The sequence below is a fragment of the Bos indicus genome, chromosome 11, assembly GCF_029378745.1.
Source record: "Bos indicus isolate NIAB-ARS_2022 breed Sahiwal x Tharparkar chromosome 11, NIAB-ARS_B.indTharparkar_mat_pri_1.0, whole genome shotgun sequence".
Taxonomy (NCBI): Eukaryota; Metazoa; Chordata; class Mammalia; order Artiodactyla; family Bovidae; genus Bos; species Bos indicus.
In genome coordinates, this window is record NC_091770.1 from 21,265,929 (window position 1) to 21,285,518 (window position 19,590).

A 19,590-nucleotide genomic window follows, 5' to 3' on the forward strand; every position below is an offset into this window, starting at 1 on the left:
AAAAATAGCTGTTTGAATGTTTTACAAGTTCGTACATGGTCTATTAAAAACACATTCTATGTTGCCAGTAATACATTTATCACAGACCTTACAGAAGTCAAACAAGCTAGTAATTAATACTTATTGGTATATATGGTAAACCACAGTTCATGAAAGCTGCTTGTGGATTTTAGTTACACTAGTAATATATTTATGACATAAGTTAAAATATTCTATTAATCTTCAAAATAAAATAGAAAAGAAAAATGTCAAAAAAAAAAACTTAGCTATAATACTCTAAACCCAACACTGGCTTTTTATTCCTCAAGAAATTAATGAAAGGAATTTTTTAAAAACTTTAACATTTTAAAAAAGTAAAAAGATCTTGTCAATTTAAATTTGGATACACTTAACTCTGCAAAGTTCTATAAATTTAGAAAGCTGAGTGCATATTAATTAGAAGTTACTTAAGTTATTCTGTTTAAAAGCTAAAGATTAATATAAATGAGGGTGACTATCAAAAGTAACTAATAAAACACCATAGCAAATGTGCTATGTCTATAGATTTGGTGAGCACTGTGTATATTGAGGAGAAGATTGCCAAGACTAAAGAAAAACTATCAGCTATGCTTGTTAAGTTTTGTTTAACTTAACAAAAAATAAATAAAAGGTCTCTAGAAAAGAAATATTTAATTGTAGTGCTATAACTACTATTAACAATCATAAGGTAGTTCTGTGAAATAAAGCAAGCAGTAAAGAATATTTTTATCACTAACAGTAGCGCTTTAAGGAAAACAATTATATTAAAAAATTTGAAATTTGAAAATATTTTTGAAATCAAATACCACTTGACTTGATAGGAAACACTGGTAAATCTTCTTTAGCACCTGCCACTTGTACTGCTCTACAGAAGAAAAAAGAGTAGAGCTTCTGTCTCACAAACACAGATTAAAATCTAAGGATTAATTATACTCTCAATAGTCTAAGAACCCAAAACAAAGGTATTTAAAATAAAATGATGAATACTTTAGAATGTTTAGGCTAAAAATTTCTGTGAATCTTCTAAGATACAAAAATCAGAATAATGTGGCAAGAAGAACAATTTGAACTTTCATATCCTTAAAAATGCCTTAAGAAGGACCAAAGAAATAACTGTTTTGCAACCATAAATTTCTGGTAATTGAATAAGATAGTTTTTAAGCTGTATTCTAGATCTTAAAGTTGATGGTGATCAGCTAAATAGATGGGTCGTATTTACTACTGAAATTGCACCTATCAAAATTAGTTTCACATGTAAAAAAAGATGACATAATAATGTATTTATTTTTCATGAAAATCCTAGGCAGCTTATTTAAATTTTCTATACTTGGATTTATTTTTTATTTTTGTGTCAGCAAAATGAATACCTGACTACATAAGTTTCTAAGTGAAAAATCAATAGTAAAATTGATTAATTAATAAAATCAATTTTACTAAAAAGAGCAAAAATCCCAGAGTCTTTTTTTATTATCATCAACATGTTTCAGTTACTGCCTGCTTACTACCAAATGGCATATGCTTAAAAAGCCTAAACTGCTTTTAAAATTACCTATGGGGGGAGAAAAACACTATCATTTTACAACAGAAAATATTAGCAAAAGAACTACCAAATAGAGTCCAAATAAAAACTAAAAACAAAACACGGGCTTATTTATCCCAGACATGTGGAGATAATGAAAGAGATCATATTTATAACATGCTTTGAGATCATGGAAACAAAATTATAATTTTACTTTTTTGCAAGGTGGCCCTGATAGTTTCCAGGCAATATGAGTAGTTCTGACCAGGTATTTAATAAATTAAACAGATTAACAGTGTTGAATACCATTCATCTTTATTACAGTGGATTACAGTTAACGGATATTCTTAAAAGTTTAATTGAACTGGTGCCAGAATAGTTTCCAGAGAGAACTAAGAGCCCATTTGAAGAACTTTAAAAACTGGGAAATTTCCTCAGAAACACACGTATCCTAGAGATAGAAATATATTTAAGCAAAAAGTCTGGAGATGGAGGTTAACTTATACATTCAACTATTTTAAGACCAGCACTTTTAAGAGTTATGTTTGATTTTATATATATCTTTGTAATAAAAGCATTCTTTGAAAGTAAGTTTACTAAGAGCTTTCACCTTAGTATTTCATTTATTCTTTCCAACAATATTCTAAGATAGCTGTTGTGATGTTGATTTTTGAGATGAAAACTACACTACTTCTGAAACCTTAAGAAACTGTGATAGAGTGAGGGTGTGAACCTAAATTTAGTGCTCTTTCCACAGTATTTTATAATCCTCAAAATTCCTACTATGTAGGGAAGCTGAGGAAAACTGGAGTATCATCTGTTACCTTATTAGAAGAAATAAAATTAAAGAATCGACCATTACATTTGTTCCTTACCTCCCAAACATTATATTTGATTCAGCCCACTTAGAGACAAACATGTCTCAACACTCTAGGAAACCTCCAAACCCCTATGTTTATCTCTAAAAATTGCCATAATAAGGTACATTGTTTTCTAAATAATATCAGTTGTAAAAAAATCCTGAAAATTTAAAAGACCCCAGGATTGCTAAATTTAATAAATTTTAGGAATGGAAATTAAGAAAAAGCAATGCTGTATATATTTGTACTACTGGTACAGTTTTGGTAATGGATACATAACATATATTAGAATTTTTACTTATTTTATAATCCCAGTAATGAAAGAGAAAAAAGACGTAAAGGAGTAAAACAATTTTTAGATCCTAATGATGACTGATTTATCACTAGTTTCAGTCTTATTTTTGCCACTGGCTAACTGGGTAAATTTAGCCCAGTAACTTTATTTGTAACTCTGATTGTCAAGTTAAAATAACATACGTAAATGTGGTAGAAAAATTATAAAATTTCATAGAAATATAAAGTGGCAGTCTTTTTAGTCAAAGGAAAATGAACTCTGACAATGCGGAGGTCTTTTGTTGTCAGTTTGCTTTCTATTTTAGGCACAATGACCTGTGCAACAAAGAAAAATCAGCCTGAAGGAGGAGAATAAAAGAGACAGGCAAGTTCGTATGTCTTACCTGCATACATGTGGTATGTGAGCCTCTCTATAAGTTTAATAACGGTTCCTGCCTTGATAATTGGAATTCCAGCTTTGGGCTGCACGTTTTCTTCAAATATGATATTTTCTTCAGAGTCAGGCTCTGCAAATCTATAAACGTCAGCACTAGGGAGCCTCATCTGCTCCTCCTTTTCTTCCTGCAGCATGGTCACATCAAGCATTCTTTCCAGGGTACTCCGGTACTGTAAAGATATCAATGCTGCCATCCAATTGTTCTTCTCTTCAGCTGACTTGGCAGAAAATATAACACTATTTTCATCTTTTAAAATTATTTCAAAAGCATGCTTGTACTCACTGGTGTCATCTTTGTCATTAATTTGTACCTTTCTCATAAAAAACTTTTCTTTAAGACGATATTCTGCATTGCTAGCACCAGGTAGTCTTGGCTGCCCATGATTTGATTTACAGCAAATCATTAAGCCATCAAAGAGAAATATGTGTCTCTCATGTTTGGCTCCTACACGTGTAAGAGTTCCTTCCATTATAAACTCATTGCAACACTGTCCAATGTCTTTTCCCTCCCAACCATCAATATTCTTCTGAATCTCGTTCATTTTCTTGATTGCTAGTTGTTTCCCCTTCATTTGCTGACTATAAAACCGACATGCAGATTCACTGGGATAAAGGAAAAAAACACTGTTAGTACAAAGATGACAGGGAATCTATAATTCATGAATATTAACGACAGTGCTAAAGCATATTTTTAAAAGTTGCACTGTGAAGGTTTTCACTGAATCTCCAAATATATTAGTGTTACAAAGTTGCACAATTTTGGAAACTAAAGCAACACATTAGAGACATTTTTTTTAGTGCTCTAAAAAGAACAGCTGACTATTGACAAAAATCTACCCTATATATTTAGCTACAGAATGATTATTTCTACCATGGCTACTAAATATTTAGAATGACAAGTATTACAAAGTAGCCCAATACAGTGAAAAAAAAAGTAAGAGATTAAAAAATTTATCTAGAAATGCTTAAGTAGACAATACCTAAAGCTAAAAACCATGCACTTATTATAATTAGGAAACTGGAAGCGTATTATCTGAATTAATGCCTCGAGTTACATAATCCCTAAAATAAAGGCCACTACTGATTTTACTTTGACAGAACAACGTTGTTGACATAAATCTACCCAATACATTTGCTCTAGCTCTCCTTTAGCTTACCAGTTGACTCTCAGGAGGTCTTGTCTGGGAGTATGCAAGGAAAATGCACAAATATGAAAGGTTTTTCAAACAATAACAAATTCTCTTGGCTTTGATGTCACTTCCTCTGAAAGACCAAGCTTGTCACTAAAAGTATTTTCTTCATTGTTTACTTGAGGAGGGACCAGGGATCCCTGAATTTATACCACAGTATTGAGGGTGAAAAGGAGGATTATTTTAAAAAAAAAGTGAAAATATTCACCTAAGTCTTCGTTTTGCAAGACTTTTAGAACATATTTTTTCCATACCACTCTGAACATTAAGCAAAGCTGTTATTGCTTGTTTCAAACATTCTTTGTCTTCTTGATCCTCACTCTTTTCTTCTAACTGCTGCAAAGTTACAAATGACAAATCTGAATTAACAGAACAGTTCTGGATAAAAATAAAACCCATTTTATTGATAAAGATAACACTGACTCAACTCTTTCTGCTGCAATTAAAATTTTAGTGTGTCATAAAATACATTATTCTTTTTAAAAGTCTTTTTCTTCTAATATGTATTACTATCCGTATGACTATGGAACCTAGTTTTCCTAGATTTTGAGTAAAACTAGTAAAATATATGTCAGTGAAACTCAAGCACATTTTCAATTACTGACTAAAGATACTACATGTGCCAGCAGAAAAAGTAAAGTAGAAACTGTTAAAAGATGTCACACCTTCTGACAGGCAGGAATGTGCATTTTTTCAGACAAATATTACTGAAAAGAAATGAGGAATATAAATTATATTTTTAACTATCACAGGTCTTGGAACAGCAGTAGATACATAGGTGAGATTTTTTTTTTTTAAGTTGTGTAATTTGGTCTTAGATTTCTGATTGCCACATTACTGTTCTCAGCAATAGAATGCTTAAGAAAGATGCTTAAAAATACAGAGAAGGATGCAATATAGTATAAAGGCAGTTGAAGATACAAGGCCTAAGATCAAAATTTGACTCTTACTTTCTGCGTGAATTTGGGGCAAGTTATTTGATTGAGTCCCACTTTTCCTATCTGTCAAATGAGGCTTATAAAAAGCCTGCTTTGCTTATTTTATGGGGTTGCTATTAAAAGTCAAAGCACTCTGAAAAAAATCAAAGTCCTTTGTAAAATAGTAATGTACAACATTATTGTAAACTGCTTTCCTTTATAATTTAACTACAGAATTAACATTAGTATCATGAAGAACTTTGTCAGTATTCACATGTGAAGATTTTGAGTAAAAGTAGCAATGTATATGTTAGTGGAACTCAAGCACATTTTCAAATACTAGCTAAAGATACTACATGTGCCAGACAGAAAGTCTGTACTTAACAGGATTGAGTCATTAATAATTACTAATAATCAATATGACAAGGTGGTGGTAATTCAAGCAAGCAATTAACTGAGGTATAAGTGACAATGATTCAGTAACCTTATAAATCTGTGGCTACCAAAGAGAAGTTAAGAAATAACATATATTAACAGAGTTTTCATGCAACATTTGAGAACACTCACTCTCTATCATAAATGAAAAAGACTTGAGAAATAAAACCATAAAAATTTCAAAGTAACTTAGAAAGGCTTACTTTTCAATGAGCTTCATTATCCATTAGCATTGGGTTGGCCAAAAAGTTCATCTGGGTTTTTAAGATATTACAGAAAAACCCAAACAAACTTTTTTGCCAACTCAACACTTTAAGAGCCTTATGTTCAAGAGGCGTTTCTTAAAGACTAATAATACATTCTTTTTTGTTTCAACTGATACAGGTTACACACACATGTGTGTGTGTCTACTAATGACCTATGAAAAGTAAACATATTCAATGCTCCAAACCATTTTTATAAAAATAATTTACTTAAAATATCTTAATGCTCAAATATTCCAGAAGTAACAAATATAAAACATCAGGTCTTATTATTCAGATTTCTTATATCCATTATTTAAAATTCACTGAGGCATAATCCACCCTCTCTGGAAATTTAGTCTCATTTGTGTTAAACAAAACAAAAATCTAGTCACAAAATTTCCAACATAAAAAGGGTTACGGAGGAGACAGTTTTTAAAGGATAAGAGACTTAAAAATAGATACATTAAAAAATGCAAATACTTTTTATTCATAGTGTTCCTCTTCACTATGGTCAGCTATATCTATATTAAAGAAAGCCAATGGCCAAGTTTTCATGAAGATAAAAGGTTTTTACTTAAGGGTAGGCTGAAAGCTGGATTCTGGGTAATCTTTCAAAGTATCTTCCATCTCTATTGGGCTTCCCTTGTGGCTCAGCTGGTAAAGAATCTGCCTGCAATGCGGGAGACCTGGGTTCAATCCCTGGGTTGGGGAGCTCCACTGGAGAAGAAAATGGCAACCCGCTCCAGTATTCTTGCCTGGAGAAGCCCATGGACAGAGGAGCCTGGCGGGCTACAGTCCACAGGGCCGCAGTCAGACACTACTGAAGCAACTTAGCACACAACAGAATATTAGAGTCCTTTATATTCTATCCTTTGATTTTTTAATATCATTAATTCAGGCAAAAATACTGGAAGTCATATAAGACACACAATTCTAACACACATAAAAAGAACTTTCAAAGTAACAGATTCATTTAGACATGCATTTGATTTTCTATTCTAAAAAATGTTTTAAATTTCTGAGTCATGTTCTCTACCATTAACTATAGCATTTCATGGGGCTTTCCTGGTGGCTCAGATGGTAAAGAATCTGCCTGCCATGCAGGAGACCTGCATTTGATCCCTGGTTGGGAAGATCCTCTGGAGGAGGGCATGGCAGTCTACTCAAGTATTCTTGCCTGGAGAATCCCATGGACAGAGGAGCCTGACAGGCTACAGTCCATCGGTTTGCGTAATATTTACCTTTATAGCATCAGTCAAGCATCTAAAACAAATTTCAATGTAATAAATGACTTTTCTTATAAGCATTCTTTGCTTCTTTTACTTAACACAGCTGATTTAAACTGGGCATTGGTGAAGAATAATTCAAGTTAACTATCACCAAAGGGGTAGCTTATTGTTGCTACAGAAATAAACCAAGGGCAATTAGTATGTAAATGAAACTTTACAAAGCAGCATCTTCTTGTTACCAAAGTGATATCCATGCTTTTCATGGGGGCCTATTTAATAACATTATCTAACAGCAATTTCATTTTACAAATGACTGTTTACTAAATAGTTAAAAAATTTTTCAAGTCCTGATGATATATTGCCATATATGAGAATATACTTAACCTTATCCAGAGAATCATATTCTAAAGCACAATGGTAACTCATAATGACCTATAGATATGACTAAATTTACATTTTCAAAAGAAAGGAGTCACTTTCACCAGTGATTTTGGGTGGGGAGGAATCCTTTAGAAATAAATAGAAGAGGCAGTAGTCAACATAGTATATTGTGTGCCCAAAGGAAACCCTGAGAAATTGAGCACTGAAGAATTGATGCTTTTGAACTGTGGTGCTGAAGATGGCTCTTGAGAGTCTCTTGGACTGCAAGGAGATCAAACCAGTCAATCCTAAAGGAAATCAGTCCTGAATATTCATTGGAAGGACTGATGCTGAAGCTGAAACTCTAATACTTTGGCCACCTGATGCGAAGAACTGACTTATTGGAAAAGACCCTGATGCTGGAAAAGACTGAAGGTGGGAGGAGAAGGGGACAGCAGAGGATGAGATGGTTGGATGGCATCATCGACTTGATGGACATGAGTTTGAGTAACCTCCAGGAGTTGGTGATGGATAGGGAAGCCTGGTGTGCTGCAGTCCATGGGGTCGCAAAGAGTCGGACACGACTGAGTGACTGAACTGAACTGAACTAAGAGGCTATACACTGGAAAAAGATAATTCACAACAGTATTCAGTAGATGAATAAAATTAACAATCGGTTTATACATAAAAAAATAAAGTGTTGAACCTGACACAATTTTATGAGTCCAACTCACAAACAAATTGTCCAATTCACAATCAAATAATGCCTTCTCTTAAAAAACACAAACTTGAATCTATATGCTTTTATTTCTAGAAATTAGTTTTCTCCAACATGAAATAATATAAAATGAAGGAACTGCCAATTACTTGATGATGGAGGCAGGCAGGACCAGAACCCAGGAGTCTCAACTCTCAGCCCTTTTCAATATACTATCCAGGGAACTGAAAAGACTGTAAATACCTGTTTAAAAAATATTCATCAAATAAAACATTCCATTCAAATGGTAAACTGCAATGCATAAGGATGACAAAATATATCATCGAGGAATAAACACTGTAGTATAACTAAATTGCTGTGCTGTACACCTGAAACTTACACACTATTGTAAACCAACTGTACTTTTATAATTTTTAAAAAATATATATTAATATAATTAAGATTTGGAAAATAAAGATTTATCTTTATCTTAAATATTATATGTACATATAAGATTTCATCACAAAATGTGAGAACAAAAGCAAAGACGGGAATCATGAAGTAAATTTCATAACAGGAAGGTCCTTCCTTTCCCTCCAAAAGTTATTTTTTGAGTCAAAAAATAATTTCATATATGCAGATAATTCTACAATACATAAAATTTCAACCAGTATATGATTTTAATGATATTAACAAAATTTGATCTTTTTTACTTAACCCTCATTTTCTCCCAAGACAAGTGAGGAGATGATCATTTTCAAAATGGTATATATTACATGAAATAAATAGTATAACAGTAAAATAGTATAATTCTTCAATAATTGTAATTTAAATGAAATAGTATCTTTATTAAATTAGTCAATGGTTGAATACATAAAAAGTAAATCTTAAAATATAAATTCTAACATGACATAGTTCACTATTAGGAAAGAAAAGCAAAATGCTCAAAGATTTTGAGGAAAGTCACAAGTCTTCTTAAGATAATTAAAGGGTCTTTTGTACATTTTTAGAAACTATTTAGAATATTAACAGTAGCTGACTGGAAAAAGACTCAAAAGGGCAGTCTACAGAAGACTTCCAGTAAAGTTCCAATCAGAATTAATTTAACAAATATTTAATTAACCATCTATCATTCATGAAAGAAAGTGAAAGTCGCTCAGTCGTGTCTCTTCTCAATCCCATGGACTGTAGACTGTCAGGCTCCTCTTGGGGATTCTCCAGGCAGGAATACTGGAGTGGGTAGCCTTTCCCTTCTCCAGGGGATCTTCCCGACCCAGGAATTGAACCAGGGTCTCCTGCATTGCAGGAGGATTCTTTACCAGCTGAGCTACCAGGGAAGCCCCTCTCATTCATAAGTAATAAAAATATGATAATGAGCAAGCGAAATCTGGTCACTGCTGTTACAGCTTAGAGTGTTAAAGAGAAGACAAACGAACAACAAAAGGATATAATGGGGAAACAGGGCATTCTGGAAATATACAGCAAGAATCCCTAACCTAATAAAGGGACAGAAGAATATAGCAAAGAAGGCTGCCAGAAAGAAATGACTATAAGGTTTGAAGGATAAGAATGGTTTAGCCATGGGGCAAAAGAGGTACAAAAAAATGTATTAGGCAGAGGAAATAGCTTGTTAATTCAAAGAGTTATTTAGGGCCAACATTGAGAGAAATGAGGCTGAAGAGTAGAACTTGGTGAGTGGGAAGGAGTTAGGGGTGGACAGAAGTGATGGGTCAAGATACTGGAGAAGTCAACAATAACCAAGCCAGGACTGTAATCCTTATTAGGAACTTGAACATTAACCTGGGTCAATGGGGAGCCATTAAGGATTTTAAGCAAATGGCAACCCACTCCAGCATTCTTGCCTCGAAAATCCCGCAGAAGGAGGAGCCTAGTAGGCTACAGTCCACAGGGTCGCAAAGAGTCGGACACAATTGAGCGACTTCACTTCACAATGCTATCAAATCTGCATTTTAGAAAGACAGCTTTGGTTTGGTTACCAGTCAACAGCAAATTGGGGGATGGGGTGGGGATGAGACTAAAAGGAGATTTGTGATAACCCAGATGAGATGATCGTGGCTCTAGAGTACTGAGAAGAAATGAACAGAAGATGAAATCAAAAGATCCTTTTCAAGAATGAAAAGGACCTATTTGGTCACTAGGGGGCTTTTCTGATGGCCCAGCGAGTAAAGAATCTGCCTGCAATGCAGGAGACACCGATTCAATCCCTGAATCTTGAATATCCCCTGGAGGCAGCAATGGCAACCCACTCCAGTATTCTTGTCTGGAAAATCCTATGGAGAGAGGAGACTGATGGGCTATAGTCCATGGGGTTGCAAAGAGCTGGATACGACTGAGCAACTAACACACACACACACACACACACACACACACACACACACACACACACACACACACACACACACACACACACACACACACACACACACACACACACACACACACACACACACACACACAAAGTGGATGTGATGTGGAAAATGGCAGAGAAGAGTTGAGGACTTCCAGGTCTCTATTTTGAGTAACCAAATGGATAGTGGGACCACTTCACCAAGTGAATGAACACAGAACGAGTGGTTTTGCTGGGCAAGATGAGGAGTTTTCAAGAAAGTGAATTTGATTTGCTTACACAATAAATAAGCACAGCTGGTCAAAAGACAGGTGGACAATAAACAGCCTACACTGCGCCATTTCCTTTTCCATGCCCCTCTCTTCATTTAATCTCTTTAATCTTACTGAAATCAGCATAAATTCCTGATTTTCTTCATGCTACTAAAAGTAACCTTTGGATTGACACATTTATTATCTGACAGCAAAGGGGTCACTGCTTTTTCTAGGTAAACTTCATGAGTAAATGATAAGATGGGACTGGGGGAGGGGAAGGGTGTGACAGGGTTCAGGACATACTATTCCCCAATCTGGCACCTTGGTATACTGAATACTTTAAAAGTTGAAGAAGTTTGAGAAAATAAGGGAAAATAAGGGAAAGAGAAGGTCAGTGACCTTCCCGGTTCTATTTTCTCAAGTTCCTTCAGTTTAAAATACTCAATATGTAAGGTTCCTGTGTCACGTAAAACTTACATTAAATAAATCTGTATGCTTTTCTCCTGTTAATTTTTGTCAGTTTCCTTTTCAGACCCAGCCAGAGACTCTAAAAGGGTTGAGGAAAAAACTGTCCTCCCCTACAGGTGCTTGGGAAAGGAAATAATTTGAAAAAATAAAAAAGCATATTGTAATGGAGAGCAGTATGGCTTGTTAATTGTATCTCAATAAAGGTGTTTCTTTAAAAAGTAATAATTTAATACTTTTAGCTAACTATATGCTCTTTAATTTTCTGTGTATCTATTAAAGTGAAAGTGTTAGTCGCTTAGTCGTGTCTGACTCTTTATGACCCCACAGCCTGTAGCCAGCCAGGCTCCTCTGTCCATGGAATTCTCCAGGCAAGAATACTAGAGTGTGTAGCCATTCCCTTCGCCAGGGTATCTTCCCAACCGAGGGATCGAATCCCGATCTCCCACACTGCAGGCAGATTCTTTACTGTCTGAGCCACCAGGGAAGCCCACATACCTATTAAAATGGGCTTTAAATGGTCTTAGCCATCATACTGATGGTAAGTTCAGTTTCCAGTCTGAAACATGCAGTTATCAAAGAAAGACTTGGCAAGATTATATGGTTTTAAAAAGGTAAATGGCAACTCTACTTAATGCTCTGTGGTAACCTAAATGAGAAGGGAATCTAAAAAGAGGGGATATAAGTATATGTATAGCTGATTTACTTTGCTGTACAGCAGAAACTAATATAACACTGAAAATTTTATTACACTCCAATAAAATTAATTTAAAAATAAAAAAACATAATTAAAAGAATCTGTAAAATGTAAAATATAATTTTTTTAATTAAAAAATTTAAAAATCAAAGTGACTATACATCGGTATGCATTGGTCCAAAAAAAAAAAAAGTAAACGGATTCATTAAAATATCTACAGCAGTTCTTAAGATTTTGCTAAATTGGTTTTATTTACCCCTTTTGTATGGAAAATTACAATTAATACAAACATTAAGTATATAATAAGAATTAAAACCGTCTATGAAAAAGTTTTTCAGTATTTCTGAACAAAAGAATGATAGAGACAGATAATGATAAAAGTATTATTATCTATTAGTAAAATAATTACCAGTTAAATATTACAGTGTTAGAAATTCTGAAAACTTTTTAAAACAGCGAAGCACTTAATGAAAGAAAAGATCTTACAACTTAGAAAAAGAAAGAAACTGAAATATAACTCAAAGACCAAAATGCTGGTGAATAATGTTACCAAGCTCCTTTCATTCTGACTTAAAACCAATTTTTTTGTAATAAGGCCAAATTTCTTTTTATTTTTAACTTAAAGAAAAGGAGAGAGTTTGGTGAATTTCCTGCTAAAAAAGTGGGATAAAACTGAATACAGTGTTTATTTGATGAAGTCATAACACAACAGCAAAAAAAGAAAAACAAGGATAGCCGTTTCCAAGTATCACTATTACGCTTTCATACTGAAGTAATCCTGCTGCTGCTAAGTCAATTCAGTCGTGTCCGACTCTGTGCAACCCCATAGACGGCAGCCCACCAGGCTCCCCTGTCCGCTGGATCCTCCAGGCAAGAACACTGGAGTAGGTTGCCGTTTCCTTCTCCAATGCATGAAAATGAAAAGTGAAAGTGAAGTTGCTCAGTTGTGTCTGACTCCTAGCGACCCCATGGACTGCAGCCTACCAGGCTCCTCTGTCCATGGGATTTTCCAGGCAAGAGTACTGGAGTGCGTTGCCATTGCCTTCTCCGGAAGTAATCCTGGATAACTGTAAAAAGTTTTTAGAATTCCTGCTCATCAGATAAAATTTGTGTAATGTTTTTGTATGGGAATATTTTAAGCTCAAGCATGTTATCTAGGTGAGGAAAAAGACAAAGGATGATTTAAGAACTGTGCTTATGCTTAGTCCCTCAGTCATGTCCAACTCTTTGGGACCCCATGGACTGTAGCCTGCCAGGCTCCTCTGTCTATGGGGATTCTTCAGGCCAGAATACTGGAGTGGGTTGCCATGCCCTTCTCCAGGGGATCTTCCCAACTCAGGGATTGAACCCAGGTCTCCCACATTGCAAGTGGATTGTTTACCATCTGCGCCACCAGGGAAGCCCAAGAATACTGGAGTGGGTAGCCTATCCCTTTTCCAGGGAAAACTTTCTGATCCAGGAATCAAACCGGGGTCTCCTACATTGCAGGCGGATTCTTTATCAGCTAAGCTACCAGGGAAGCCCCCCAAATAACCAATGCAACCGATTTTTAAACATGCCCAATATTCAAATTGTATTTTAAACAGGACTTAGCTATTTTTATCTTTAAATTTAGTAGAATACATTTTCTAATGTTAGCGGCTCTCTTGCCTACCTGTGGAATCTGAGTTGCAGCCCTTCACTGTATCCCCTCCTATTGTCACAGATAACAAAGCCACAACAAATACTGAAGCAGAGCTATAAAAATGCAAGAACTTCCAGTAATGGTGGTGCAGTAGTCTTGAGAACCATCTGCAGATAACAATTATTCAATCTAAACAAAAAATTAAAAATATTTATAGGCACTGGAAAACATCTAAAAGAGAGCATAAGCCAGTAGTACTATTGCTCTTAAAAAGTTACAACTAGAAAGTGTACAGTTGTGGGATTAGGGTTTTCCCCTAACCTCCCATGATAACAGTGAGGAAGAACGAAAGGAAGAGTTACAGGCTAGAGATGGAAGACAGCAGAATAGAAGAGGAAATGAAGGGGGAAATCTGGAAGTGAATGAACTACAGAAGGTTGAGACATAAAATCTGAGAATAAATTCTACCCAAACATCTGGCTGACTGCTAAACTCTGAATGCATGAAAAGACTCCAGTGAAGTAATGTGGCAGAGACCAAAGAGAATCTACTTTTGAAAGACAGTGCTATAATGGATAAAGTTCTGCTTTTCTTAAACTGAGTTTACTTCTCAAACGTACATAGCTCAGACAGCGGAAAGCTGAAGTCTTACTGGTTTAAGGTGTTAGGAAACAGAGCCTGAGTCTGACAGAGTGCATGGAAATTAAGGGGGAATCTGTAGGTGTAAGCAACCAGAGACTGTACCCCCAAATCTCAACATTATCTCTGCCCAAACATTTAGTCTGTCAAGTCATACATGTGTAGGGAAGACAGGAGAGAACTAGGCTAAAAGAGTAGCATACGGAAATCCTAAAAAGTGAACAGAGATATCAGCTGCTACACAACACAGAAGAGACAAATTTGCAGTTGAGGCCTAGGTGGCACAGTGGTAAAGAACCCACCTATCAATGAAGGAGACGTGGGTTCAATCCCTGGGTCGGGAATATCCATGGAGTAGGAAATGGCAACCCACTCCAGTATTCTTGACAGGAAAATTCCATGGACAATGGAGTCTAGTGGGCTACCGTCCATGGGGCTGTAAAGAGTCAAGACACGACTGAGCACACCCACACACAAATCAGAAAAGTTAACTGCCCACTAGAGTAAAAACCCAACAATCCAAAACAGAGCAAAAGACAAATCCACAAATGGAACTCCAACAGTCCTCAACACAACAGAATCCAGAGATGTTAGCCAGCAAAAATACTGGGAAAATGTGACCCATATTTGAGGGAAAAACCCAGTTAGTAGAAACTGGCTCCATGTGGCCCAGATGTCAGATTTAGGAAAGACTTCAAAGTAGTTTATGTGACCATATTCAAAGAATTAAAGGAAAACATGGTCTTCTTGAGTGCTCAGATAGGGAGTCTCTGGAAACTATAAAACAAAATCCAAATGGAAATTCTAGAGTAAGTATAATAACTAATAATTCTATTGACAGAGCAATAGAAATTACCACTTTGAAGAACAAAAGAAAAATGATTTAAGAAAAATGAATAGTCTCAGAGACGTATGGGACAACATAAAGTAGTTCTACATTGTAACTGGCATTCCAGAAAGAACAGAAATGAGAAAAATGGCAGAAAAAGGAATGCTGTAAAAGCAAGTTCAAAATCTTAAACAGAAAGGATTTTGAAACTTTAAACAGGAAATTAACCCTAAAAAATGTTAGGATAATCTCATTTATAAAATAAAATACCTTTCAAAACCATCACTCTGTTCTTATCAAAGAGAAAATCACCAAAACTATAAATGTTCCTCATAGCAGTTTAGTTGATTTAAAATTTTAAAAGTAGAGTAAAACATAAGTCAGCTGTTTGTTTATAATTGTTCCTGAATTATACTATTTTATGTTTAACTTTAGTCATCAACATCTGTGGTCAGATATACCATTTAGCTCAATGCTTTGAGTCCATGGTTTCTGGAAAAGAATTTCTAAATTTAGAAAGCTAGTTCAAAGGAATGGAAGCTAGACAGACCTCTTCTGGGCTTATTTTTGTGATACTCAGAGAGAAGCTATGTTTTCTAAATCTCCTCTTATTGCTGGTATTAAACATTGGCGTATGGGCAGTATAAAAAAAAAATGGTCTGAAGCATACAGCAACCAGATGGAGAATATTGAAAAAAACTACATAAGAAATCACCTAGAGTAGAAGATGTTTGATACCTTCCCGCTCCCCTAATGAAAAAGCAACAAACCAAAGCCATTAACAAACGCATACACGGTATCTGTAGCAGGGGGTCTGCAGAGCGTATTTCTTTACAAAAGAGTTTCTGGAGCACTATGTGAAGGCCACTAAGGGGTGTTTAAAGTGAATGATGTAGCACAATTTATATTTGCCTTTTCCATTTATATTATCCTGAAAAAGAAAAAAAACAAAACAAAACAAAACAAAAACCTGCTCTGGGAGGAAAAGTATCTCCTATTTTTAACATCCCTCAGTTCCTAAGTTTTCTATTCACTGCACCATTCAGATCTAAGTTCTTACCTGTAATCCTTTCCCACAATTCTGTACTTAAGCATTTGGGACTACAATTTTGGTACTATTTATGATGTTAAAGGGAAAAGTTAAGAACTATTCAAGTCAGTACACAAAAATCGAGGAATATTAGGAAATTAAATGTTACTATGTAACACAGGAAGCATCTAATCATATGAGCATTCAGATTACAATCTTTAGTGTCTCTTATTTTCTAAAGTAAAGCTTGTGACCAAGACAAGCACTGCACTGTTATTAACGAATTAACATCCATTGCAATATTTACTATTCTATTAGTTCTTAATCTTATCTAAAAGCAGAGGGTTGTTATGACGTGTTAAAATTAAACCTGGAAATGTTTTCCTTCAATTATTTTGCTCGTCTTGCACTTTTTATCATCAGTGAAATCTAAGAATGGAGGTTTTAAGTGTTAAATTTTATATTATTTTTTTTTAAGGGAAACCATACATGATAACCCCAACCTCAGTTATGTACATTAGTCCTCCTCAGGTGATTGTTAGTAATTCTGTATCCCTGTGAATTTTTACTATTTGAAAAATACTGCAATTGTTGGTTTTTCACTAAATTGCTGTCGGACTGAAATTAAATTTTAAAGTCTAAGATCAGGAAGCAATGATTAATTGGCCTATGCAAAAAATATATTTTTATGTGTTTAAGCAAGTCAGTATATACTAGAGAATCAGAAAAACAAAAATGGATATAATTTTTTTATAGTATACCAAAAACTAAATGTAATGGGTTGAACTGTGTTCCCTCCAAAGTCCTAACCCCTGGTACCTGTGAACATGATGTTATTTGAAAACTGGGTGTTTGCAGATATAATCAAGCTGAGATGAGGTCACACCGGATTACGGTCGGCCCTATATCCACTAACTGGGTATTGTATGAGAAAGGAAGGAGAGATTTGAATGCAGAGGAAACAGACAAGAATGTAAAGATGTGAAAAAGAAGACCAAGGCAACGATTGAAGTGAGGGCATCTGTAAGCCAAAGCCTGCCAAAGGTTACTGGGATACACCAGAAGCTAAAGAAAAGGCAGGAAGGATTCTTCCCTAGAGCCTTTAGAAAGAGTATGGCCCTGCCGACACCCAGAACTGTGAAAGAATAAATTTCTGTTGTTTTTAAGCCACTCAGTCTGTGGTGTTTTGCTCTAGCAGCCCTAGGAAACTAATACGCTAATGCACAAGTCGCAATATAGACTTGAACCTGCTTTTGAAATGAAGGGAGACAATTTATATCTCCTAGGTTATACGTATCCAGTGCACTGGAAAAAGAATAGGTAATTCTCTAGGGAACTGATTTGCTCAAAATCATCCTGGATAATTTTTTCTAACATTTGTCTGAGTTTACCTTTAGAGGATAAAATAATATATTTAAAGAACAAAGAAAAGGTTACTATTTTTGCTGAACTGAACAATGTGCTGATTTGGTAACCTTCAAAATACTTAGCCCCAAGAAACAACTCTAAATTTGTTTAATACAGCAAATTAATCTTCACATAGAAAAATCACATTACTGGAGCAATAAGGTTTTCAAAAGGATACAAAGGAAGTTGTTGTTGTTGATTTTAAATGAACTTTAATGTGAAAAAGTTTATTAAAGGTTTCAAAGACTTGACTCCTAACTTGGGCGGGGTGGGGGAGGTGGACGGGTAAGGGAGTTACTTCCTTTTTCCAGTTTCAGTGGCATTAAAGTCATACTATCAATAACTAAACTTTTATTTTCTGAATTTGTAAAGTTTAAGACATTCTAAATTTCCAAAGTAAATGTAATTATATACAATTTACAGGTAAACTATTCCTATAAACATAAATTCAAAGGAAAACTTACCTTATTTTTGCTATTCATCTTGTAACAAGCATTTATTAAATGTCTAAATGCCAAACACTACTAGGCAAGAGAATTCAAAAATACATAGGGTTTAGCTCCATTCTAATGACAAGATAGACAATAAAAATGAGACATGTTCTATAGAGACATAAAGAAAATTAAGCAGCTTAGTCAAAGGATCAGCCTAGAGAAAGGGAAACTTGACAGGGAATCAACATTTGAACAAACTCTTTGATAAGCAGGAATTTCTCAGATGAAAGGGGATGGTAGAGGTAGAAGAGAAATTCCAGGGAAATAGAAAAAAAGATAAGGAATTCTGAACATATTTGACATTTCCAGGGCTGCTTGGAAATTTTTTATGGCTAAAGCATAAGGTAAGTAACACCAAGTATTGAGAGATGAGGCTGAAAAAAGCTAAAGAATTTAGACTTTGTGTCCCAGTTCACAAGGACACTAAATGCACTTTTCAAACCAAGAGTTCCATGAGATACAAGACCTTATAGGAAACTGCTACAGTAACCTAGGAAAGACATGCTGAGGGTCTGGACTAAGGCCATGCCAGTGCAACAGGGGAACAGACTGGATTTCAGACTCATTTGTGGAATCAAACCATGATGCTCTACAAATAAGGGAGAGAGAAGAATCAAAGATGGCACTGAAGCTTCTGGTGAAGGGATCTGAGCTGATCAACAAAGAAATGGAATACAAATTCCGGCAGGCATGAAAGGGAGGTAAGTGGTGAAACACAAAGGGAGTAAAATGTTAGTTTAAGTTGAAGATAACCTACAAGACAAGAAGAAAAGTCTCCAGTAATGACAATACTCGGTATTTATATTTTTACTGTATGTTAAGTACTTTTACATGCACTGAACCCAGTGAGATAAGCATTTCACAGATTAGAAAACCAGGGCTCAAAAGGTGAGGTGACTTGTTGCAGGCTACTCAGCTAGTTGGCTACCAGTCTAAGATCAGAAAAGAAACATCAGACTCCTATCTAGTCCAATGAGCCTTCAAAGATCACTCCATGCCATAGATAAATTATTCCAATTGTCACTGATGTCTTAAGATTTTGCTGTTCCCTGCTGATTTTATTTAATCATTGTTGAGTCCAAAATCACCAAGTCCACATTGGAACTTGGAATTATGGCAATACCCAGATTAAAAAAATTTAGAGTTAGTGAGAATCATATTGTTGGAAAAAAAATCTTAAGACCATTAAGTGTTAGAAGGTCTTTCAGTTATTCTGATGGAAGAACTCTATGAAAGTTTTCCAAAGTAACCGCCAGAAATACATTACATTTTTTAAGGGTTTCATGGCCTATTTGGGTTTCCCTGCTGACTCAGCAGTAAAGAATCTGACTGCCAATGCAGGCGATGCAGGTTCAACTGCTGGGTCAGGAAAATCCCCCAGAGAAGGAAATGGCAATTCACTCCAGTATTCTTGCCTGGGAAATCCCACGGAGAGAGGAGTCCATGGAGTCACAAAGAGTTGGACATGTCTTAGTGACTAAACAACAACAAATGGCCTAATTAATTTGGGAATTAACTACTTTAGACTGTTTTATATAGATTGCTTTATTGCACAATTTTACAAAGCCTTTAATATTCTAATA

At 35.1% G+C, this 19,590-nt stretch overlaps 1 protein-coding gene across 3 annotated transcripts in view; it reads right to left on the minus strand.

Moving 5' to 3' along the window:
- Positions 1–19,590, minus strand: part of SOS1 (SOS Ras/Rac guanine nucleotide exchange factor 1) — a 131,217-nt gene that overhangs the window by 39,524 nt on the left and 72,103 nt on the right. For all 3 annotated transcript variants that reach the window (XM_019970036.2, XM_019970034.2, XM_019970033.2), the window contains 2 exons: positions 4,526–4,653; positions 3,075–3,730 (listed from right to left, as the gene is read on the minus strand). In XM_019970036.2, coding sequence (XP_019825595.2) covers positions 3,075–3,730; positions 4,526–4,653 — 784 coding nt within the window. The remainder of the gene's footprint in view (positions 1–3,074; positions 3,731–4,525; positions 4,654–19,590) is intronic.